The sequence below is a fragment of the Melozone crissalis genome, unplaced genomic scaffold, assembly GCF_028551555.1.
Source record: "Melozone crissalis strain CALT ecotype California unplaced genomic scaffold, PUWL_Pcris_2 ptg000068l_1, whole genome shotgun sequence".
Lineage (NCBI taxonomy): Eukaryota > Metazoa > Chordata > Aves > Passeriformes > Passerellidae > Melozone > Melozone crissalis.
The window spans coordinates 4,637,057-4,661,194 of record NW_026535846.1 but is presented as its reverse complement, the minus strand read 5'-3'; the positions used below and the strand labels follow the sequence as shown (position 1 = coordinate 4,661,194).

At 49.8% G+C, this 24,138-nt stretch overlaps 2 protein-coding genes across 4 annotated transcripts in view; both read right to left on the bottom strand.

Moving 5' to 3' along the window:
- ARHGEF9 (Cdc42 guanine nucleotide exchange factor 9) overlaps nt 1-1,843 on the bottom strand; it is a 164,956-nt gene extending 163,113 nt beyond the window's left edge. For 2 of the 3 annotated variants that reach the window (XM_054289837.1, XM_054289841.1), the window contains exon 1: nt 1,824-1,842. The gene's annotated coding sequence lies outside the window, so the exon portion shown is untranslated. Of the gene's footprint in view, nt 1-1,823 lie in introns of all 3 variants that reach the window. The other variant, XM_054289847.1, reaches the window with a different exon arrangement.
- Nucleotides 755-24,138, bottom strand: part of LOC128945972 (uncharacterized) — a 37,286-nt gene continuing 13,902 nt past the window's right edge. Inside the window, exons 2-5 of the mRNA XM_054289906.1 lie at nt 11,285-14,010; nt 4,746-4,893; nt 1,824-1,933; nt 755-772 (exon numbers count right to left, since the gene is read on the bottom strand). Of these exons, the coding sequence (XP_054145881.1) occupies nt 755-772; nt 1,824-1,933; nt 4,746-4,893; nt 11,285-13,942 (2,934 nt within the window). The 5' untranslated portion in view covers nt 13,943-14,010. The remainder of the gene's footprint in view (nt 773-1,823; nt 1,934-4,745; nt 4,894-11,284; nt 14,011-24,138) is intronic.

Below are 24,138 nucleotides of genomic sequence, written 5' to 3'. Positions count from 1 at the left end.
TGTTTGCTGAGGTTTCAGTTTTCCGCAGCTTCTCTAAGGGCCTCTGATGCAATCTGGACTCTGTTTGCAATCTGAAACAGGCCTGGCTTCAGGATGCTCAAGGCACAGATAATTCAGGAACAATTCTGTGTCAAAACAGAACCTTGGCTTCCAGGAGGGCCTCCAGGACAGCCATGAAAGCTGCAAGGCTCCTCTCAAAGGATTAAAAATAAAGTTATTAACTAAGGTGTAATGAAGTGATTAATTAAGGACCAAATCCATCCATGCACTGGTCAGTACCAGACCCTGAACAGGGACACAGCTCATGGAACACACCTGAGACACTCCAAGGCAGGGTTTGCATACTGCACAACAGGATATTGCACTGCTCTGCAGCCACCTGCCTTTATCCTGGCCCCAAGCACAAACAGCTTTATTGGACAGGGATCATTTCATCTTCCAGGAAAACTTTGTTCAAAGCTTTAGATGTTCAGCTTGTCTGAAAGCACAGCAGCTTTCCTGAGTTGAAAGGAGCAGTTCATGTCTCGGCAGCGAGATAGGACCCAAAGGGAAGGAAGAGAAAAAGAAGAGCTGAACTCCTTGTCTGTCTCTCCTCCGCCTTTGTACCTCAGCCCACAAAAACTCAGCAAAGAAAACAGAAGTGATGCAAGATGGAATTCCAAAAAGTCACAAGTGACAAAAAATCCAGCAGTTCATCCCTGCACGTGTTCCCTGGAAAGCAACACCCAACACAAGGAGGGTGGAGAAGTCAGCATCACTCACTGCCAACTTCCTGTGATGGAAAAGCACACACAGAGGCCAAGGACCCCTGGCAATCACATTTCAGGAAGGCAGCTCATCAAATGTCAAAGGGGAAAGGAATACAAGAAAGGTCTGGTAAGGAAGGACAGCAGTTGGGAGGGAAAGAGCCACAGAGACACAAGAGAAGGTCAGTTCCCCTTTCCACTCCAGCAGGGAAATTCCTGGCTCCCAGACCATCCTTTGTTCCTGTGCCCTAGAGGAACAACAAGGGCTGAGCCTCTTCTGCCATAGTCAGTAGGAAACTCTGCCTGCATCACAGGGCAGGCTGGGAAATCTGCTGGGTTTGGGACAATGTGGATCTGTTGGGTACCAGTGAAACCAGACCCATGAGCACTGCAAACCCAAAACAAGACCATGAAATAACCAAAGCCTCCAGACTTCAAACACAGGGCACAGCAATAAAAAACAACCCCCCACCCAAGCAAGGAAACATATCAGACAAATAAAATCATTTTTGCCATCTTTTCTGAATTTTTCCCAGAGAAAAACATGAACATCCCCGGGCCCACAACAGCTTTTACTTCCCCCACTAGAAGCATCATTCACAAAAAAATAACCAAGTGGATGGATTGTGCCTATATTTGCAAAACACTTTGGGAAAGAAGCAGTGACATGAATTTGTCACCGAGATGGTGCTGGGAGCAGCACCAAACCCAAAGGACACAGGGCTAAAAAAGGAAGGAGAAAAAATAAACCCATCAAAACCAGGGAGCACATCTGAAGGCAATGGGAAACGTCACAGTTCCCTCCACCTGCAAGGAGCACTCAGCCACTGGCACAGGAGGCCCAGTGACAGCCCAACAGCCTGTGCCACGCATTGAAGGGACACTGATTTGGGGAAAAGACAACGCACCTGAGCTTTTACTGCCACAAAACAACACCAAACCAAAACCCCATCTGTGGCTGAAGGACCCAGGCATTGAGGAAGCTGTTAGTCAGGCACATTGTTCTAAACACACAGCCCAAAGCAGGCAAATCCCAGCCCTGAAGCAGGCAGGGGCACGTTGCACACAGCTCCTTACCCGACTGATCTGCAGCTTCTCAGCCCCAGGCTTGAAGAGGTTCCATCGACGGCCGCCGTTCCTGCAGTTCCCGCGCACCTTCAGGGTCTTTGAAGCCTGCTCGTTCTCAGCTGCCAGGAGAAAATCCACAGGAACAAAAAAATAAAAAAGGAATGACAAAAGATAAATGCTGTGCTTTAGCTCAGGCTGGGGGCGGAGGCTGTTCTTTTAAATGAAAGAAACAAAATTGTTTGCAAGAGACTCATTCAACCTCTCCTTTAGAAAAAGAGAGCACAGAGTATATTTAGGTGCTTTATTCAGTGCTCTTGGGATGCAAGGGAAATAGTGCAGCTTGGATACTACAAAAAGGCAGAGCCGGGAGCCACATCCCAGCGTGGGGTCAGCCCAGCTGGGTGTGGAGCCAGGATGCTCTGCCAGGAGCTGCAGGAGCAGGAGACCCTCGGCAGCCTGTCCCAGTGTGCCCAGCAGCTCCCTGGGTCCCCAGCAGCAGCACCTGCAGCAATCCCAGCTGCACATTCACCGTGGTCCATAGGTGAGCGCACCTTGGACCTTTCCAGGCCTTGGAAAATAAACAGTTCCTCCAATTTACACACAAAGCAGAAATGGGTAAGGCCATAAAAGCTGGTTTTTTAGGGAAACTGGGCTGGTTCTCACCCCCAGCATTTCAGAGCAAGCCCTCAGAGATGCAGTTCTGCTCTAGCTTTTATATTTCTCAGATTCTCACACCGGACCCCAGCCTGGCCTTGCAGATGGCACTAGCCAGGCACACAGCACCTTTCCAATCAACCAAAATTTTCAGCTCCACATCCTATCTCTCTCTTTTTGGGCTGAAGGTGCCATTATGTATGAGACCAGAGTTTTCTCTCCCACATTTGGCAAGCTTAAATTTTAATCCCTTCTTCCATCAGGCTCTTCACAGCCCCTGGCCTAGAGGGAAGGAAACAGAGCTGAGCATCACTGGTGTCCCCAGAGCAGCTGCTAGCACAGGTACATGTCATCCAGGCAGTGCACATATATGGTACATGCATCCCCACAGGTGTTTCCAGCACCTGGAGCTCCTCATCCCAGCCACGGAGCAAGGATCTACAGAAAACAGCCATAGATCTCTGGGGTCATGAGCAGCTCATTTCCCTTTCCTGCTCCACATCCTTTCCAGCTATCACCACACAAGCAGCAGCTCTGGAATTCTTCCCTAAAAGATGCACAATGCTCAATTTCTATCTCCTGACGTACCTCTCACCTGGCAGAGGTTTCAGACTGTGTCAGTCCTGAGGGGTTTGAGACCAGAATAAATAGTTCCAGGCTTTGGGAGAGAGGAGACCCCCAACCAAACAGGTGGGGGCTCTGCCCTGCCCAGGCTGGAGCACAGCAGGGCTGGGATGCTGCTGCAGGCTGCCTGGGCAGCCATCCTGGTTTTCCTCCAGCATTGTTGGGAGAGAGATTGCACTGAGACCTATTTCCTCAATGCTGATGCAGGCAGCCTGCTGCTATTTTTAGCAGCCCACGTTTCACTTTGGAGACTCTTGGAGAGCCAGGCTGCAGCACGGTGCCGGCTCCAGCAGGAGGAGGCGATGGATGGAGCAGCGTGCAAACAGGAAATGTTCACTCTGAGGGGCTGTGTGACCCCCCTGTGCTGGAACCACTGCACCCCAGCAGCAGAGCCATCAATTAACAGCACAGGCAGCTAATTGGCCTTGTCCTCCCCAGCTCTTCTGAACCCTGACGTGCTGCCACCATCCATCAGCTGCCTGGATCCCTGGAGTGCTCCTGAGCAATGCCAGCACAGCCTGGCAGCGCTTCCCTGCTCACCCATCACTAAATCACAGGATCCTTCATGCCAGCAGTGGCCCTTCAGGAAATCATTTCCTTTCTCTCATTATCAATCTTTTTAATTAGGAGGTTCAGAAGATGATGTCATCTATTCAGCCATCAGCCAATTTACCTGCCAGCATGAGACACTGCCAGCAAATACATTCCAGGGTGCTCTCTCTGGTGTCACTGAGCAGGACAAATGCAGAGAGGTCATCCCAGTCTTTGGCTCATGAGACTCTCTCCTTCATCATGAAAAGTACCCAAGCACAGGAGGAAAAAACCCTTCACTCCTTGTGTTTCCAAACAAACATCAGATTTGAGTTCCTATCTCAGTATCCATCATCACTCACCACCTCCAAACAGTGAGTACTCACTGAGTACTCACACAGAGGATTCTTAGAGGACAGAAATTCAAGAGAAAACTACCAAATATAATCTCACACAGCAGCTGCTGAACAGCTTTTACACCTCACGTGCCTACTCCTGTTCATCCTCTCATAACCAGATTATGGGGACTGTGCTCAGAGACATCAGAGAGAGAAAACAGCCTTATTCTATAAACACACTGTACACAAGCAGATCCTATTAGCCAGCAAGAAACTCCTCAGCATGTGGCTCTCAGAGCTCCCTCACCTGGTGTCAGGGATGTAACCAGCACGGATGCAAACCACATTCCTGACTTTTCCACCCCTGCCAGCCAAGGGCTGCATGGGTGACACCCAAAAAAGCAAAGGTGGCAGAAAAGAGGCACTCACCATGGCTCTGGAGCATGGGTGACACCCAAAAAGCAAAGCTGGGAGAGGAGATGCACTCACCACATCTGTGGAGTATGGGTGACACCCAAAAAAGCAAAACTGGCAGAGAAGAGAGACTCACCACTGCTCTGCAGCATGGGTGCCACCAAAAGCAAAGGTGGCGGAGAAGGGGCACTCTTTTTAGAAGGGGAATGTTCTTTTTAAAAACATCATGGCTCTAGAGGAGGAGAGGAGAGAGGAAAGAGAGGAAAGAGAGGAAAGAGAGGAAAGAGAGGAAAGAGAGGAAAGAGAGAAAAGAGAGGAAAGAGAGGAAAGAGAGGAAAGAGAGGAAAGAGAGGAAAGAGAAGGCACTCACCTCGCCTGCGGAGCAGGTGCTGCATGCGCCCTCCCAGCTGGTCCAGCCCCATGGGGGTGCTCTGTGACAGCGGCTCCGAGCGGCAGCGCTCCACCAGCGCCTTGAAGGGCTCTGCCTGCGGGCACGGCTGAGCAGGGGGAGACGTCGGCTGCAAGAGAAGGGGCACAGGAGGTTTTACCAACAGCACCCACATCTCGGGCAAAGCAAGCACACGACATACAACAATACACAGAATTACCACGGCACTGCTAGCTGCACTCTGCACCCGGTGCATTTCTGACCTGCTGGCCCTGGTGTGCAGCCCCCAGTGTGTGGGATCCCAGGACATCCCTCTGCTGGCCAGAATGGCCAGGACCCCTGCCATGGGGCTCAGAGACCCTGGCACAGAGCCCAAAACACCTGTGGGTTTGATTATGACCCGTGGAGCAAATTACCAACCTTAGATGAAGATCAGCAAAGCCACAACAGTTTAGGTAGAATAACAGTGAAGTTATCACGGGGTGGAAAAGTAGATTTTGGGGTTTTTGGTATGGGGGTTCAGGGGGCAAGATGGAGGGAACTGGGTGTGTCCAGCCTTTCTCCTTTTTCTTCTTGGCCTCCATCTTCTGCTGTGATGTTGGCACTCACAGATTGGTTTAGAGTAGAAGCTCACTGTCTAACACAGGTGATGGGTATTGGGAAGTAATTGTAAACATTGGACACGTGGTTTTTAGTATAAAGACATAACTCCACCCTGGGGGCAGGCAGAGTGCCTGGAACTGTCCTGCTGGATAGACCTCGGCAGGACAGGAGAAAGAATTTTATAGCTAAGAAACAATAAACAACCTTGAGACCAGAAATTAAGAGCACTGACTCCTTCTTCAAGCGCCAGGCTGGGAAAAGAGACTGTGGAACTTTTCTCAGGGTCACTCTGACCAGCTAAGGATCCCAACACCAGTGCAGGGGGCTCAGACCTTGTACAGCTTTGAGCCCAACACTTCCAGTTGGGCACTGAGTGTCCCAGAACTTCTGGGAGTGACCCTGATGGAGACCCCCTTGCTGCTCTGCATTTTGGGATGAGGCTGCTCTCCCATTCCCAAGCCCCAGCAGGAGCAGACACGGGAGGAATCAGCTGGTGCTGAGGACCCCATACCAGCAAGGGCTGGCTGCTTCCAAAGATCAGCAAAGAGCAGCCAAATGGGCTGACAGCTCACTGATGGCAACAGCAACCAGACATGTCCTTGCATCTATAGCCTACGAAATATTTACTTGAATAAAACAGTTGCAATTGATTGAAGCACCCTTAAATGGTGAAATACCTCAGTTATACCTTCATGGTTGGTAACACTAATGCAAAGAGTTGGCATTTACAGCTAAGTGGGCAAAAATGTTGGTGCTTTCCTCACTCCAACTTTTATTATTCTATTCCAGGAGGAAAAGTTCCTGAAAATGACAACTGTACCATGACATTTTGCAGAATGGAATGTTCTTTTTAAAAACATCGCAATTCAAACTCCTACTTTTCATTTTATTCTCTGTGACATGTGACACCATGGAAGTCTTGCCTGTATAATCTTAGAGTCAGGAAATCAGAAGAAAAATCATTTGACAAAGGTCAAGGGAAGCAAACAGGAGGTGTTCCTCTCTAAGAGGTTTCTAGGCTCAATCACAAACACATCTGTCACACTTCCAGGAGCCTGCTAATAACTGGGGGCCTGGGATGGTTTGGTGGATCCATCCTCAAGCCTCCAGCAGCTCATTTTCACTGATGTGCTGTTATTTTCATTTACAGATGAAGAACAAAGCAGACAGGCTGTAATTACCCCAGAAGAAAGCTGTGGATGAATTAAGGCTCCATCTCCCAGCACTAGCATATATCCAGTGAGCCAGTACACTTCTCTTGGCTGGAAAGCAGCTGGGAGGGGGTAAAAGCCAAAGAAAACCTTCCATCCAGGGAATTTTCAACACAGAGTCCCTTTAGCATGAGGCCAGCAAGGCCCAGAGGTGCCCCTTCCCATCCCTACTCTGATGCCCTGGTTTCACTTTTGAGGCTGGCAATGGGATAAAGGAAAGACACAGCATGTGTTTAAAGAAAATATGTGGAAATTTGAATTATCCATGTGTTACATAGCTGGTTCTGTATACATGCAAAGCCTATCAGCTTTGCAAACTCAACCTGCCTTTCCTTGACAATGTTAAAAATATGCTTCCCAAAAAACCCTACCCCACTACAGATAGCACTAAATATAGGCTTTAATTCAAGATTTTGCTAGCACCTCCTGGTTATTATGAATACAAGAATCTGCACAGCTTGAAGATAGGCTTTAGAGGTTTTGTCTCCTCTAAAAATAAAATGATTGTCAGACACAGCCATATTAAAAGCCATAAATACCCAAAATCTTCATTCTGCAAGTAAATTGCACTTCACTGCAGACAGGGATACAGCACTCTTTTGGCAACAGCAGGATTTAGAAAGTGAAGTACTAATTCTTAATTTGGAAGAACTATAAAGTCTTTTGTTACAGCAGGCTGAGACACAACCCAGAAGCTGAATAACCAGGAGATGAAGAAAGCTCTGAAGATCAACTCTCCCAGACACTATTTCCTGGTCAGTGCCATTCAGCAGTGGGAGGAAAGGGATAAATCCACTCAGCAATCCCATCTCTGCAGCTGCTCCCACAATAAACCAATCTCAAGCTGAAAGTCACTATGGGCATCACCTGCAATTTCTCCACAAACACAGATAAAAAAGGGAATTTTGCTGGATCTTCCTCTTGTGAAAAGGCACTTGGAGCTGCAGTAAAGCCAAACCCCAAAGCTGTGGGAGGATCTGAGCTCTGCCCCAGCTATCAGGCAGCAGATCTGCAAACCCATCCCCTGGCATGTGCACACTCAGGCAAATCAGCAATGCTGCACTTCCAGTCAGACCCACCGCAGCGAGAGGCTCCTGCTTTCCCACACAGAGCACCTAGGGAACCCCAAAAACCTCCTAAGGCCCTGACAGCACCCATATCCATGGGGCCACTCTGAGCAGCAGCACACCCTGCACCAGGGACAGCCTTTGTGGCACTGGGACAGTTTGGATCTGAGGCCAGGACCTGGAGGAACAACCTCAACACCTGCTCTGGGGAACATCTGCAGTGATGCAGGAGTTTGAGCACATGGCCCCTTACAGAGCCCTGAAACCAAACCCAGCATCCCCATCCTGTGGGACACACAGCTTTTGCAAGGCTGACAAGCCTGTAGGAATCTCATCTGCACACTTCTGGCAATCCTAATTACCCCAGAGAACAGCCTCACAAACCCAACTGGGGGCTGGTGCAGAACAGCCAGAAGCAAGCTGCAGCCTGCAAATCCCCTGGAGATAAAATTCTCAACCCCAAGGAAAAGATTTGGCTTTCTGGTCCATCAGAATAACCTCTTATTTCCCAAGCAAGCCAGCAGAGGGCACAGAAAGACTGCAGTGAAAGCCTCTGCTGTCACTGCGAGGGTGACACCAGCCCAGAGGTGCTCCTGGTCACAGCCCTGGGACAAGCAGGGATCTCTGCCAGAAATACACCTGACATTGATTTCTGGGTCCTACAAACCCCAAACTGATACCCGAAATATAAATTCAGATGCCTACTTTGCAACCTCTCCTCATGTCATCCCAAAGGAGGTATCAAATCACCCACAAACCCCGTCCATGGACACACCAGCCAGCCTGGAACCCTGATGGAAGGCTGGAATTGCAAAATACATGGTATCAAAGCTGCTTTCCATCTAAACATCATCTCAAGCTACTGGAAATGCTCAAAGACAACTCCTGGGGCTATGCCTGACTTCCTGCAGCAGCACTTTCCCTGTTGGGATGCTGTGGTGGTGTTGGAGGAGGATAATTCACTTCAGCGGAGTCATGGAAAATGACTGTCCAAAACCTACTGAAACCTCCATGTCATCCTTTACTCCATGTCTCATGTCACAGAACAAGGATGGCACTGTGACTCCAGAGCTGCAGCAGTGTGAATGGACTAATGCATTTGCCACTGACCATTTGTTTTGACCTTTACTGTTCTTCCAATTCTTCAAAACATTTTATCTCCACTGTTTTACAAGTTCCCAGAACACATGAGAATTTGGGATGGGGACTGAAAGCAACTATCAGAGATGTGCTTTTCTGCTTTTCTGCATCTGCTTTTATTAAATGCTGCTGCAATGCTATTTCCTTTAAAGCACCAGGATCAAGCCCAGCCAAACTACTTGCCCATATCATCACTCAGCTCCTACCCAAAGACATTAGAATTTTAAAAGGCAACACCAGGAAAGCAAAAATCAGGTGCATTAGTTGCAGATATAACTAAACAGATTTACTTACTGACAGAACCACTGTACAGATCATCCCCTAAATCCCATCCAGCATCCCTTGTGCTACACCAGCCTCAGTTTCTCACACCATCTCCCCACAGGAGCCTCTGTGGGAACAGGCACTTTTATACTTTTCTTGGGGTAATTTTTAAGTTGTTTGGGAAATGCTTTCTGCCCCACTCTGCTCACACACTGTAAAACTGCTGGGAACTTGCTCAGAGCAGCTGGCCTGGCCAAGCCACCCCATCCTGGCAGCACCTTCTCCTGCCTGTGGTTGAGCACTTCCCTTGAAATACAAATCCTACAGTTAATCAGAGCAGCATGGAGTGGAGGCAGCAGGGCCAGTGACTGCCCTGAGAAACAGGTGCCAGCAGAGAGATGGACTGAGCCCTAAAACAATAAGAGGCTGGAGTGTGCTGCTACTGTCACACTCAGGCTGAAGTTACTCCTCTCCCATGTTTATTTTTGGTAAAGTGTTTCCGAGTGCCGCTCCCTGATGGGAGACAGGCCAGCAAATCCCTGGGGTATCTCAGGTCATTTGTTACTGGAGCTGCTGGCAGACTCTCCAGGGCTGCTCCTGCCCCGGAGATCCCTCCTGCAGCCTCCCTCTGCTCTGGGTTTGGTGCCACCACTCCATCACTGTGCACTGCCAGACCCGCAGCAGGAGCTCCTGGGGTACAGGAGGTGTCCAGAATCCAGGGGGGCTGTGTGCTTCCCCAGCCCCTGCCCAGGAGGCAGCCAGCCCCCCCTGCCACAGGAAGCCTCAGCAGCCCGGAGGCCGTGTGCTATCACCATGCTCCAAGGAAGTCGGGGAAGGTTTCCTGCCCAGTTATCTCAAACACCATATTTAAATTTCTTGGTCATGTTAGTAAGCTGCAACAGCTGAGCTGGGACTTAGGGCATCTCCTGTTCACACAGCTGAGCTGGGAGAGCGCTGGGATTGTGCCCTGAGAGCTCTGGGACCGGACAGGCAGGCCCTGCTCTCCCAGCAGGGATGTGGCTGCTCCAGGAGAACAGTGCTCCTATTTCCCTCTGCTCCACTCCATCCTTTCATGCCTCTCTCATCTTGCTCCTGCCCAGAATACTTTCAGCTTGCTCCCTGTGAAGGGATATCAAACCACAGCTCTCCTAAGCTCCTCCTGAAAATGTTTCTTCCAGGAACCCCAAGAAGTGACCAACCACTACTCACTCCTCTGGAGTGCCTGGGATTACACAGAGAGCTTCTGTAACTCTTTGTATTACACAGAAACAGCAGAAAAACAAAACCAGGAATAACTAACAATACTGCTGCCTGTTTTAGCTGCGAGTCAGAAGTTCAGATTTTTCCCCCAGCATTTCTAATCTGCTGCCAATTTTCAAACACTTCCCCTCTTGGCTCGGAAGTTACTGCGACCCCTTTTCCAACAGGCAACAGTGTCACTACCCCTGGAATATCTCTTGTCTCTCCAAACCCAGTAAGAAAAGAGAAAGTTTCTTCATAAATCAACCTTATTTTTCTACCTGGCACCATGAAAAAAGAAAAAGTCCTCATTCCAGCCTCAGCTAGCCAGCAGGTACCCAAACGAACCCTAAAGCTGAGCTTCACACTGGCTCCACAGGACTTCTGGAGTCTCAAAGCAATAATCTGGACAAGACAGATTTGTAACACCCAGAACCTAGTTGAAAATGCAATGCCCACTTACATGTTCTGAGGATTTTAAGGTCTTTGAAAGACTTGCTTGTGCCAGACAGGAATGTCCTGCCACGACTGGAGCCACTAGCATTGCCTCTCATTCATCACCCACCCCATCACTCCTATAACTGTTCAAGGTAAGGAATCACAGAGGTCAAAGTGCAATTGCTGAATTCTGTTTGCCCACAGCACACTTAAAAACTCTCAATTTGCTAAAACCCCTCTTCTTAGGAGCTTCTACTTCAAATGAACCTAAATGCAGAGAGAAAAAAACTAAAGCTAATGTCTAGGAATACATAAACTGCTACACACTCTTCAAGAGATAGTGAAACACACGAAGGGTCTTAGGAAAAGCAGCTCTGGAGGTTTAAGAGCTCACACTCAGACTGATCTAAGAGCTGTGTCTGCTGCCACTATTCACAGAACAGCCTCCTTAGCTGCAAAACCCAATGAGGGATGTACAAAAATGCTTTCCAGTGCAAACCAGCTTTTTGAGATGGACAACAACGTGATCTTACTGCAAACCTTACAAAGCTGCTCCTACCTTTCCATTTTTGAGGCGTCCAGAAGAAACAATCCTCGAGACGTGCACCTGGAAGGGCCTGCACTCCGTGCTGCAGTCAAACTCTTCCACTCTGTCCATGACCTCCACTGAGTTTTGTTCCACAAATGAAGCCGTTCCCCGCTTTTTAATGCGGCCACCAGGCTGTTCCAAACCCTGCCTTTTCACAGTGGAACACTTCAAAAAAGTCACTACAGAAAAGTCCACGTCAGCAACTGCGGAACAGCCCATGTCCGCAGCATCCAGAATATCCTCAGGAATGTCCTGAGAAGGTGGCAGGTCCCTGCCTGTGACCTGACTCTTCTCCAGAGTACTGACAGTGTCTTGATTCTCTTCAGTCACAGCTGCCTGGGGCAGGTGGATCAGAGCCTCAGGTGCTGCAGAGAAGTCACCATTGGCAGCTGAGGAATGGTCCAAGTCCACAGCACCCAGCTCATTCACAGGAAGATCAGGAGAAGGTGGCACATCCCTGCCCACAGCCTGTGATGTCCCAGGAGTACTGCCCAGGTCCTGAATCCCCAGATCACCTCCCAACAAGTCTTGCAAAGGCAGCTCAGAGTTTCTCAAGTCCTGATTATCCAGTTCTGTCCTTGAAATTTCCTGAGCCGCAGCTGGAGATGGATCCACGTCTTCAGCAATCGCTGGGGCACAAGCCATGTCCTCAGTATCAAGTTTAGTCAGTGATGTCTGTGCAAGGTGGGCCTGAGCCTCAGACACTGCAGGAAAGGCACCATCAGCAGCTGGAGAGCAGCCCAGGCCTGCAGCATCCAGATTACTGACAGGGAGATCAGGAGAAGGTGCCAGGTCCCTGCCCACGACCCTCTCCAGGGTACTGCCAGTGTCTTGAAACTCCAGCTCACTTCCAGACAAGTTTTGCAAAGGCAGCTCAGGATTTCTCAAGTCCTGATTATCCAGTTCTGTCTCTGAAAGCTCCTGAGCAACTGTTGGAGATGGATCCATGTTTTTAGCAACCACTGGGGCACAAGCCACATCTCCAGAATCAAATTTAGTTGGTGATGCCTGTGGAAGGTGAGTCTGCACTTCAGTTTCTGCAGAAAAGTCCCCACTGGCAGTTGGAGAACAGGCCAGGTCCACAGTATCCACACTATTCACAGGAAGATCATGAGAAGGTGGCAGGTCCCTGGCCATGACCTGGGTCTTCTCTGGATTAGTGCCTAAGTCCTCAATCGGTTCAGCCAGAGTCATCTGTGCAAGTTCAACCAGATCCTCAGAGGGGTCTTTGCTGTTCAGCTCAGTGAAAGAGCCATGTGCAAGCTCTACCAAATGGGACATGGATGGCTCTGGCCCAAAGGGAGAAGGTGAGGTTTCATTAAGCCTGTCCTTGCCACTGTCCAGGCCAGAGGAACCAAGGCCTTTCAGCCCATCTGTGGTTTTGCAGTGCTGCAGGGGCTCCTTCCCCCCCAGACTCTCAAAGCTCAGGTTCTCCCAGGTGCCCGAATCCGGGGACTGCAGGCAGGCTCCCACCGTGCAGAAGGCCTTGGCGCTCTCGTTCTCGATAACCAGGCCCTCTCTGGGGGAGGCCACGTCCTGCCTGCGGCCCCGGAAGCTGCGCTGAGGCCTCCTCTCATCGGGGGAGAACGCCCTGGAGGAGCCTCGCAGCCGCCTCGCCGCCTCGGCCACGCTGCTCAGGAACCTCACAACACCCCCAAAGTGAGTGGCTTTGGCAGCACCGTTTGATTTTTTTCGCTGGCTGAGATTTTCCTCACATCTTGTATCAAAGTCAAAGTAAGAAGCAGAATGATCAGTTGTATTTTCTAAGTTCTGGAAATTGGTTTCAGCCCTTTGATCTGGGAGCTTTGAATTATCTTTGCTAGCTAATGAAATTCCTTTCAGATAGCTCCAGACATCAGAGCTCCTTCCTCTCCTGCTCTCCTGTGGGAGCACAGCACACCTCTTTTGATTGTCCCCTTCTATAATTGCAGGACTCTTAACGTGTTCAAAATTCAAAGACTCGCTCTTCCTGGCCGCTATTCTGTGGCAGTTACCATCATTATCCTCACCGTGTAATCTGCCACTGATATCCCTGAGACATTTACTTTCAGTGGCATCGAGTTCAGGAATGCTGATGTTCAGCTCTATGTCCTCAAAAGAAGAGTCCAAATCCTCAATGAACCCCGCGTAGGAGTGGCGGGAGGGCCGCCGGCCATCACCCAGCTTCCTCACCCTGTAGACAGCCCTCTGCCCACTGCCATGAGGGTCCTCCTCAGGGTCACACACGTCCTGCGCTCTGGATGCTCTCAAATCCACGTTCTTGGGTGTCCTGGAGGATCTTCCCTTTTTTGACGAGCGTACCCTGTCCATGAAGGATGGCTTTTTTAATTCTGGTGCCTCAGAGGCAACTCCCAGCAGAATCATGGACTGGGGCCTGTCTTTATTTGTAGAGAGTCCTTTCCTTCGTCTGACAAAATTCCAGATCCGGCTGCCCTTGGTTGTCTTCTTATACCTGTGTGTTTCCTCCTGCTCACCAGGGACTGCGTCACCAGAGGCACAGTGCTCAGCACCGCAGGCCTCCAAGGCATCAGTGCTCCCTCCCTCCATGTTTCCTTGGGAAATCCTGTTGACACATCCATTGGGAATGCTCACAGAAGCAGTACGCTGGAGGCCCTCGAGAACTTCCATTGCCCTGGCTCACAGGCTGGTTCCAGGAGTCACGGATGCATGGTCCTCAGATTGCTTTCTTCACAAGACTTTAAGGGAAAAGAACAAAGGAATGCAATTAGAGCAGAAAACTTTTAGAAGACACATTTCATAAAGCATCACAAGTCAAACCTTATCCCAGCAGTGGGGGTGGTTTTGCCCATTGATTCCAGGGAGGCTGAAATTTTGCTTCCAAACCATATAAATTTTAAAGCTACTTAAATCTGCTTTAAATGACTGAACACTCAGTGACCACAAATAAACTTCCTGCACTAATAAAGTTACCACAAAGTATGCTCAGAATCCCATGAATCACATCTTCGCTTTGCAAGTTGTGGAGACTCGAAATGCATCAGAGTTCATGGCAGAGAGGAGAGAGGAAATTCCAGTCACTGCCCCTGCACATGTCACTGTCATCTCCACCATCCCCATCTGCCAGGAACTGGCACCATGCTCCCAATAGCTCCGTCTCTTCAGGCAGCCATTCAAAGAAAAGTCAGGATGAGCCTTTTCCTGGAAGCAATGCAGCTCTAAAATACTGAAACATCAGAAAACTCGTGGAATATCCAAGCCAGGTTTTTCATACAGTAGTGATGGCACCAGCATGGGAATCCCTCCTGGCACTGCTCTGCTCAATGAAAGCTGCTTGGCCAACCCTCAACACTACGAAAAACATGTTCCCCTCCAGTGAGTTCCAGTGGACAGGATTAAAAATCCAGTTCCTCCATCCAGAGCAGCAATGGAAATCACTCTGAAGCAGCTGTGGGAATACAGCTGGACTCCTGCTCAGCTCCTCAAGCTTCCTTTCCACTGGAACACATCTGCCCTGTCTCAATATTACAGCTTCATGGGGCTGGATCTGCTGGTCCTGGGTTTGCTGTCTAGAAAGCAGAACTACATGCCAAGCACTCAACAGGGTTAAATTCCCTCAATTTCCAATCCTACTCTTAGGAAGAAGAAGAAAGAAATAGTGATCCCCCAGACATGGGTTTGACAATGGAGAAACTCTCCACTTTCCTCCAAGCAGCAGGAGAGCCACACTAGCACTGTGAACAGGCCCCAGATCTACTAAAAACATTTAAACTTGCTACTTCTGATAAAACTAAGGTTATTAATGGAGCAGCTACTCCCTGGGCATCCCATGACCCTTGCATTCAGTCAAATAAGTCTGTTTCTACCTTGCCACCATGTCTGCCTCCAACAAGGGACAACCCATGAAACCCCCAGGGATGGCAGAGGCACCACGGAAGCAGAGCACAGCCAAGAGAAACAACCAGCATCCCTCTTTTTTTATGGACAACAGTCATCTGGCTTTCCATGAGCCCGGCCACAGCACTTGTGCCAAGCATTTCTGGCACCAGCCGTGCTTAGGGTAGCAGAAATGAGTGCTTGCTGCTGTGGTGGGCTGCCAGATGTCCACTCACTGTGCTGCCCACCCCAGGCAAGGGGGGAAATAAGAGAAAAAAGCTGATGGGCTGCTATAAAAACACAGTGACCCCTTCCCAATCCTGGCAATTTGATTTATCGCCAACCGATCTGGATAACGAGAAACAAAGATAAAACTAACACGTCTTACCCCCACCCACCATGGCTCAACTTCCCCATCTTCTGAGGGGATCTACCTCCCACCACGGGGTGCAGAAGGATTGGGAACTGGGACAGGTATGATTGGGACATGATAGTTGTCCTTCCTTCCTTCTCACACTTAGCCCAGGCTACCGTGGGGCCTTCACAGGCCACGGCTCCTGTCGGGAGAGCTGCTCCTGTGTGGGGCCTCCACTCGTTACAATTTCTGCCAGGAATCAGCTCCACAGGATACAATTCCTACCAGGAACATCCCCCTCCTCCAGTGTGGAGCCTCCAGAGGTCCTGTTCCTGCCATGTGGAGCCATCACAGGTCCCGCTCCCGTCAGGAGAAGCTGCTCCTGTGTGGGGCCTGCACAGGCCACAACTGCTGCCAGGGACCAACCCCTGTTCAGCCCCTCATCCTCACCATCTTCACCAGCCTCAGTGCTCACAGAGCTCCTTCTCACCTTTCTGTATCTCCCCTCCACTCCTCCAGGCCATTTTTGCCCTTTATTAAAGGGCAAAAAGCACCTATGTGAGGTGCTGCTGGCTCTGCTCTGGGCTGTGGGGGAGACACTGGTGGCACTACCTGTGCCCAACACACCCCACAGTGGCACAGCCTAAATCTGCACTGCTAAATACACCCCATGGTGACACAGCCTAAATGGGCACTGCCAAACACATCCCACAGTGACACAGCCTAAATTTGCACTGCTAAACACATCCCACAGTGACACAGCCTAAATGGGCACTGCCAAACACACCCCACAGTGACACAGCCAAAATGGGCACTGCCAAATACACCCCACAGTGACACAGCCAAAATGGGCACTGCCAAATACACCCCACAGTGACATAGCCAAAATGGGCACTGCCAAACACACCCCACAGTGACACAGCCTAAATGGGCACTGCCAAACACACCCCACAGTGACACAGCCAAAATGGGCACTGCCAAATACACCCCACAGTGACACAGCCTAAATGGGCACTGCCAAACACACCCCACAGTGACACAGCCAAAATGGGCACTGCCAAATACACCCCACAGTGACACAGCCTAAATGGGCACTGCCAAACACACCCCACAGTGACACAGCCAAAATGGGCACTGCCAAATACACCCCACAGTGACACAGCCTAAATGGGCACTGCCAGATACACCCCACAGTAACACAGCCTAAATGGGCACTGCCAAACACACCCCACAGTGACACAGCCAAAATGGGCACTGCCAAATACACCCCACAGTGACACAGCCTAAATGGGCACTGCCAGATACACCCCACAGTAACACAGCCTAAATGGGCACTGCCAAATAAATCCCATGCTGACACAGCCAAAATGGGCACTGCCAGATACACCCCACAGTGATACAGCCTAAATGTGCATTGCCAAATACACCCCACAATTACATATCCTAATTGTGCCCTACCAAATACACCCCACAGTGATACAGCCTAAATATGCATCGCCAAATACACCCCACGGTGACACAGTCAAAATGGGCACTGCCAATTACACCCCACAGCTGTACACCCTAAATGTACCTTACCAGATACACCCCACTCAGTTACACATCCTGAAGGAATATAGCCAAATACACCCCACAGTGACAGAGTCTAAACCTGCACTGCCAAATACACCCTATAGCTGCACAGCCAAGCACACCCTACAAATTACACACCCTAAATACCCACTGCCAGACAGACCCCAGCCCAACCACACACACCCTGTGCAGTCCCACAGCTCAGTGGTACCTCCAGTCTCACCCCAGTTACCCAGCCCAAGCACAGTGCTGATGCTCTGCTCAGGCTGTCTCTTTACTCAGCCTCCTGTACCCACCACCATGGAGGTTTTAAGAGAGAATCTCCTTCCCCAGGCACTTCTGGGCCTCAGCACCACCTGCCTCCATTTAAATCCTGCAGCAGAAATTTATGCTGGAGCTGTGCTGCCATGGGTCCCTGCAGAGACCAAGAAGCTTTTGTTCCCAAAAAACCAAGGGTTGAGCAGGACAGTTCCTCCATCTGGTGCCTGAGGAGGAGACCAGCTCCTCATTTCTCAGGCTGTCACTTTGGGATGTGAGTTATTCCCAGACATTCCTGCTGCAACTTAAAGACTAACACATTGGAATGGGTTGGAAGGAGTGGTGGGGGAAAAAAAAAAGAGCACTTCAGTCGTTTCAAGTCGTGCAGCCAACTGGCAGCAAAAGACAAGAAATCACAAATGGCCCTGGTTTTTTGTTTGTTTTCTCTTTCCAGTTTTATGTTTTATTGTTTTTGGCTGGGTGGATCCTGCATGAGGAAAGAAGATTCAAAGGGAAGAGGCTTGCCTGTGAAGTCTTTGGAGGGATGCTAGCACAGAGGAGACAGGCTGTTCCTCATGTGGCAGGCAAAAGACAGCCCATAACAAGGGACAGATCCTGCACAGCCCTCCCCAGAAAAGCAACAGAATCCAGAATCACAGGGCACATGGGTGGCTTTAAAATTAAATAAGGAGAGGTTGTATTATTTTTTTTAAGAAGCTTTAAAGCAGATGGAAATTAGAGCTGCCACCATGAAGCCAGACCCGAGCACTCTAAGCAGAGAGGAGAACCACTCTGTGATCAGTGTTTGGTTCCTCCTCTCCACCTCCCCTTTCACCACAGCCTCACCTGAACCTCTCCTCATCTTCAAAACCACCTTGTTGGTGTTTGAATTCCCCTAGTCACACCTGCAGGACTGCACACACTGAAACTGATGCCTTGAGAGGCTCCTGGAGGCGAGGCTGGGCAGAGTTAAAGGAATCAAGTGGGGATTTATTGAAAGGCCTTCACAGGATTCACCTTGGGCAGAACAAGAGCCCAGCCAGGGCTACACGAAGCTGGATGAGGGCCATGAGTTCTCACACTTTTATCAGTTTTGGTCCATTTCCATATTGGGGTTAATTGTCCAATTCCAGCTCCAGGTGATGCAGTCCCATCCTCCCAGTTTGCTCTCCTCAGTTCTCTGTTGTTTGCACTTTCTGAGCCTGAAGCTGCAGTGGTGCCCTTGGTTCTGGGACTGGAAAAGGATTGTTTTGTGTGACTGAGCTGTGAGGAGAGCTGCTAACAATTTATATGAAGTTCAGAGTTATACACCAATGCAGTACAGAATCTGGAAAACATGAAAACTAAAACTGAAGGCATCAAAACCAGAGGCTGACCTTGGCAGGAGCCAATCCTCAGCACAGCCTCCTCAGTGCCCACAGCCCAGCACTGCCCCTGAGCCAGCTCCAGCCCCAGGACTGGCACTGCCCCACCCAGAGCAAACCTCCCACCCCCAAGGCAAATTTCAGCCACCTTCCTTCAGTGTTCCCTGAGCAGGAGCCCAAATCTGCTCTGCTGCACTGCCTGCAGGAGCTGCTGAACACAGCACCCACTGCTCTGCAAACACCTGCAGCAGCTGCCTGGGGCAACCTGTGTTTCCCCAGCCAAGCAGGGCAAAGCTGGCTTTACCAAGCAACCAAACCACAGGGCCTTGGGGGCATTTAGGCCCGTCATGACAAAATACAATTTGAATATGGAGGAAAGCAGCCCTGAGAGTGTCTGATGAACCACTGCTCACCTTTCTGGGGTGCAGGGGAAAGAGGTTTTGAAGAAATGCTGTGGGAACAGCTATTAGTCAGAAAACTACACCACTTGTCAACCACGTGTTTATTTTTGCCCTCCTTGAGCTGCAGTTGCAGATGTCAAGTCATAGCAAGTCACCAGCCAGCAGCTGAGCTGGGACTACCATCACTTAAAGCAGGGCTTTAACCACAGAAAACACAATTACCTTCCACCTCTTCCACTGCCCACAGATTACCTGAGCCTAAGGAGGGTGGCTGAGCCAGGTCTGGAGACCAAAGGCTCACATGTTTGCTCTCCAAAACACACAGAATCTCACCTGGATATAAAACTCCAGCTATCAAGCAAACACTGCCAACAGTTCCAATATACAGGGGCTATGTCGGTCCCTGCCTTGCCCTGCTGTTCTCATCACAAAAGCAGCGGCCCTTCATTCTGAAAATTCACTTTCCTTTTCTAGGTCACTGAGGGGGATGAATAAACTGAGATTAACAAAATTCCCAGCCAAGGGCACCAGGTGTGTTACACAAACATCTGTATCTGCAGCCATGACTTCCCCTCCAAATTCTTTCCATATTTTTTGTGTTATCCCAATCTCTAAGAAAGAAATAGGTGTCTGTATCTCACTCGTGGTTGCACAACATTCCCTTGGCAACAGGCTCTTCCTGCACAATACAGGTGGGAGTAAGAGCAATTTTGCTCCTTTTCAGTGTGATTTAGCAGACAGCCAGCAGAAAAAACAGAACAGGCCCAGGGAACACCCACTAAAGTTGACAGTTCTCATAGATTTAAAGGACATTGATTCAGGCCCATGCAATCAGGGCTGTCACAAGCCACCCCTCAGGGAGTGACACTTCCCATGGGCAATCTCCTGCTGCTGAGCTGCCCTACACAAGTTATCCACAAACAGAGCAAAACCAGGCTGTTTAACCAGGCTAAATCACAACACCAGGTCCAAAGGCAGCAGGGTGGTAAGAGCTACTAGAAAGGAAGCATCAGTGAGGAAATTAGGATTAGCCTGATCCAGGCTGAGTTTTCTCAAGAGACCCTAATGATGGAAAGAAACTGCTCATTTAACCGCACACAGTTCAGGCTGTTTGCCAGGCAGGCACCACACAATCCCTGAAATCTTCTTCAGACCTCAGCAGGTTTTGGGCAACAAGCAGAAGTAACTTTTAAGAAATATATATTTAGTGCTCTGAAGGACTAGAAGGGCACTGGAACAGGGTGCCCAGAGAAGTTGTGGCTGCCCCTGGATCCCTGGCAGTGTCCAAGGCTGAGCTGGACTGGGCTTGGAGCAGCCTGGGATAGTGGAAGGTGTCCCTGCCCATGGCACAGGTGGAATAAGATGGTTTCAAAGGTTCCTTTCAACCCAAACCATTCTGTGCTTCCAGGATCCCTTGGTGCTGCGGATATTCCAGGTTCCAGGCAAATGGCAAATCCCTTCTATCAAGTGACCTGAAAGAACTATTTTGTCTGGGGCTCTGAGAAACAACAAACCTTTGAAGGGAAGAAAGAGGAAATTGGTGGTGGCGTTTCCCTTGGGGCAGCCTAGACAGGATCACATGCCAGACACTGTGCTCTCCTCCACAGAGCACCTGGAGAGACCCAAGGTCATCCTGGAGATTTTGGAGGCAGAGAGGTCTGAGGCTCAGTGTCCCTCATGTACAAAGGAGAAGCTGGGTGTTCAAACCATGCCAGAACAGTTGGTAGAAATGCCCAGCTCCTCCTGGCACTGTGACAACCTGTGCTGTGCTGGATGTTCAAGGACAGGATCTGCACTCACTGTGGAGCAGTGACTCCAGACACCCCTCCAAGGCTCTCCATCCCTCTCCTCTCACCCCTCAGCAGTGCTAAATTCATTTCCAAGCCCAGTGTCCCCCCCAGGAACACAGGGCTGGAGCGAAAGGCGCCGACAGCCTCGGCAGGCGCTGCCAGAGCTGGAATGCACCGAGGGCCCCCGGGGACACGATCTTCCACTCGGCTCTTCCTCTGCAGGATCCAAAATAACAAACAAGAAGGAGCCTTTGGCCATTGTTTCTCGGGGAAGGGGGTGACAGGGAGAGGGCACGCGGCGCAGCCTGCCAGAGGCATGGCTGAGCTAAGGAAGTCCTGCCCGGGCTTCGCTGTATCCGCTCCTCTCCAGGAGGGGCGGGGGGAGGCAGGAAGGAGAGAAAATAGAGAACAAATGATCATATAACCCTTGAGAGAAACCTGTCTGCTCTCCGAGAGCGTATTTAGCCCAAGCATGCAGCGCCTCTTGCTATACAAAAGAAAAAGAGGAAAGAAAACCCCGCCAGTTCTTCCGTTACCATGTTCTACCACTGAAAAAAAATGGGAGGAAACAGATGTTAAGCTCTCCAGCGTCAGGAAATTATCTCTTTCATGGGGGTACAGTTACTTCAATGTATTTAGGTCAAACAAATAGGGAGAGAATGGTGACTTCTCCCCCTTTCTGTTTATGTCTCCACAGACATTTCAGACTTGCTGGGTGCCGCATCCACGGACCAAGGGCAGAGCTGTGTTTGCTCACAGAGCACACCCTGAGGATGCAGCCTGATGATCAAGTCCCTGCCCACCTGGCAGATCCCCACCCCACAAACCAGTGGAGCCCTCACAAAAACTCAGCATCCTCTGTTTCTGGGTCAAGGAGGACGGTTTGCTGCTGGGCCCCAGCCAGGCATGGCAGCACTGCAGCTTGATTGTTCATTTATTTCAATCGAGGTGGAAGGAGAGACCTGGGTGAAACATCTGCAAAAGGGATCTCCAGCCCATCAGCAAGCGCAGTTACGACTTTCCGGCACCGGGGTCCCCAAGGAGCGCGGGGCCCGTGCCCATAGGAAGGAACCAGAGAATTGAACCAGCATTTCACAAGCTCTGCAAAATCCCTTCCACAGGAAGCTAAACCCCTCCATTAGGAGCAGGAGACAGACAGAGGAGCAGTCTGAATCCCTTCCCAGTCAGGAATGGACAGACATCAAAACACTGAGTTTTAGAATCACAGAATCATTAAGGTTAATGGTTCTGTGATCCTCCAAGATTGATTCCAACCACCAACTCAGCACCACGCTGACCACTAAACAATGTCCTCAACTGTCATATCCACACACTCTTTCAATATTTTCAGGGGTGGAAACCTGGTGGACTTCACCACTTGCCAGTGGCAGAAGGGACCCTGCAGCAATGATCTGCTCCATCACTGAGGGCAGACTAGCAGACAAGATAACCCCAGGCAAACAGGACACGCTCCCTGGGGCTGCAGCATCTGCCCCACATGGTTTGCACTGGTTTAAGCCAAAGCTTTTACAGTCCTGGATCTGCATTTGTGCTCCTGCTAATTCAATGTCCACCAGGCAGACGGATGGATGCACAGACCGAGAGCTCCAGCCCTGTATTTATAAGGACGGAACTCAAAACTTCAGGCTGAGTAAATCAGTTCACTCATGTATAATTTAAACATTACTTCCTTCCCATTTCAGGGAGCTTTAGAGTTTGTGAGATGGCCAAACACAATGAAATTAGAGCAGGAGACTCATTTTGCCTGCAGCCAAGGGAGAGAAGAGAGTTGCTCCACTGCATCTGTCAGACAAACTGGGCCGGTGCTGGCACTGCCAGGCAGGGAGCAGCTCACTGCAAACACCACAGCTCCACACTGGAGATGGGCTGGCACTGCAGGGAGCTGCCAGGCAGCTCAACAGGGCACCAGCCCTGGCCTCTGCAGCACACAGAGCACAAAAACCTTACACCAAGCCAGGATCAGCTTCACACACACTGGGAAGGAGAGAGCCAGCACCCAGCTCCTTGTGCAAAGCTGAGCAGGAGCTCCAGATAAAAACATAGAGATATAAAATCCCTTGAATACAACTGGAATTAAATAATGAACATAATAGATCAGTTCTTGCTGAAGGTGGATTTCAGACCAAGCCTCTCACAAAGCCCACACACCTCTGGCACTGCACCTGTGCTAAATGTTCCTCCATATCCACACTGCTGATCCAGGAGCTGCAGGTGCACATTCACCCTCTGCCCACTGAGCCACTGCAGCAGCGCCCTCCACATCTCCCCTTTTTTGCAATTCTAAGTTCTTCTGCTCTACAGAAAATAGACCTGAGGTGAGTCCTGAAGGGATCCAACAGGATCCTTCTGGTTCTGGCAGCCAGGATGGACAGGGACCCCCAGGAAAAGCAGGGAGCCTGAGGGAGGAGTCGTCTGCCAGCACAAGGTTGTTTTGATGCACAATAGCTGTTTCCCCAACCTCTCCAGCTATTTGGCACCAACTGTCACCATTCTAATACCAAAATATCTGCCATTATATGTAGATTATTTAAGCTGTTCAGCAGTCAGTTGAAAGTAGTTAATTATATGTGAGAACATTTAATTACTATCCAGTAGCAGCTGTAGGTACTTTAATACCATAGTGATGAGCCAAAACACAATGGAACAGGCAGATTTAGGGGTCTACACCCATCCACACCCCATTAATGTCAGCTGAACAACACTGAACCACTGGCTGCCAACCTTTGGGAAGCAACAACTTCGTGGTGCTTGTGACATTGCTCTGCATTCCCAATTAGTCAGTTTGGTAGAGATGCCTCAGGAACTTCACAGCTGGGACATTTCTTTAAAATCCTTGCCTTCTCCACAAATCCCTAAGCAAGAAAGCACAGTCTGAACATCAGAGCAGAAATCAGTAGCCAGCGTTTAATTGTTTATATCTTGAGACAAAGATAGTGTCTAAATAATTGTCTATTGTATCCCAGAGACAGCACAGGAAAGCTCTTCCCCTAGCTGGGAGCCTGCAGGTCACACATGCTTCTGCCATAACATTTGCTATAAATAATCCTCGCTGAGCCCAGCTAGGTACAGACCAAGGCAGCACTGTGCTCCTATCGCTTTCAGCCATTACCCCTCCCCAGAGAGTGCATATCCTACCCTATTGTTCCTGCTCTAATGTTTGAAAGAATTATTTTTTCCTTGCTCCTTTTGTTTGGGGAGTTTATTTATATTTCCTCTTTGACATGGAATT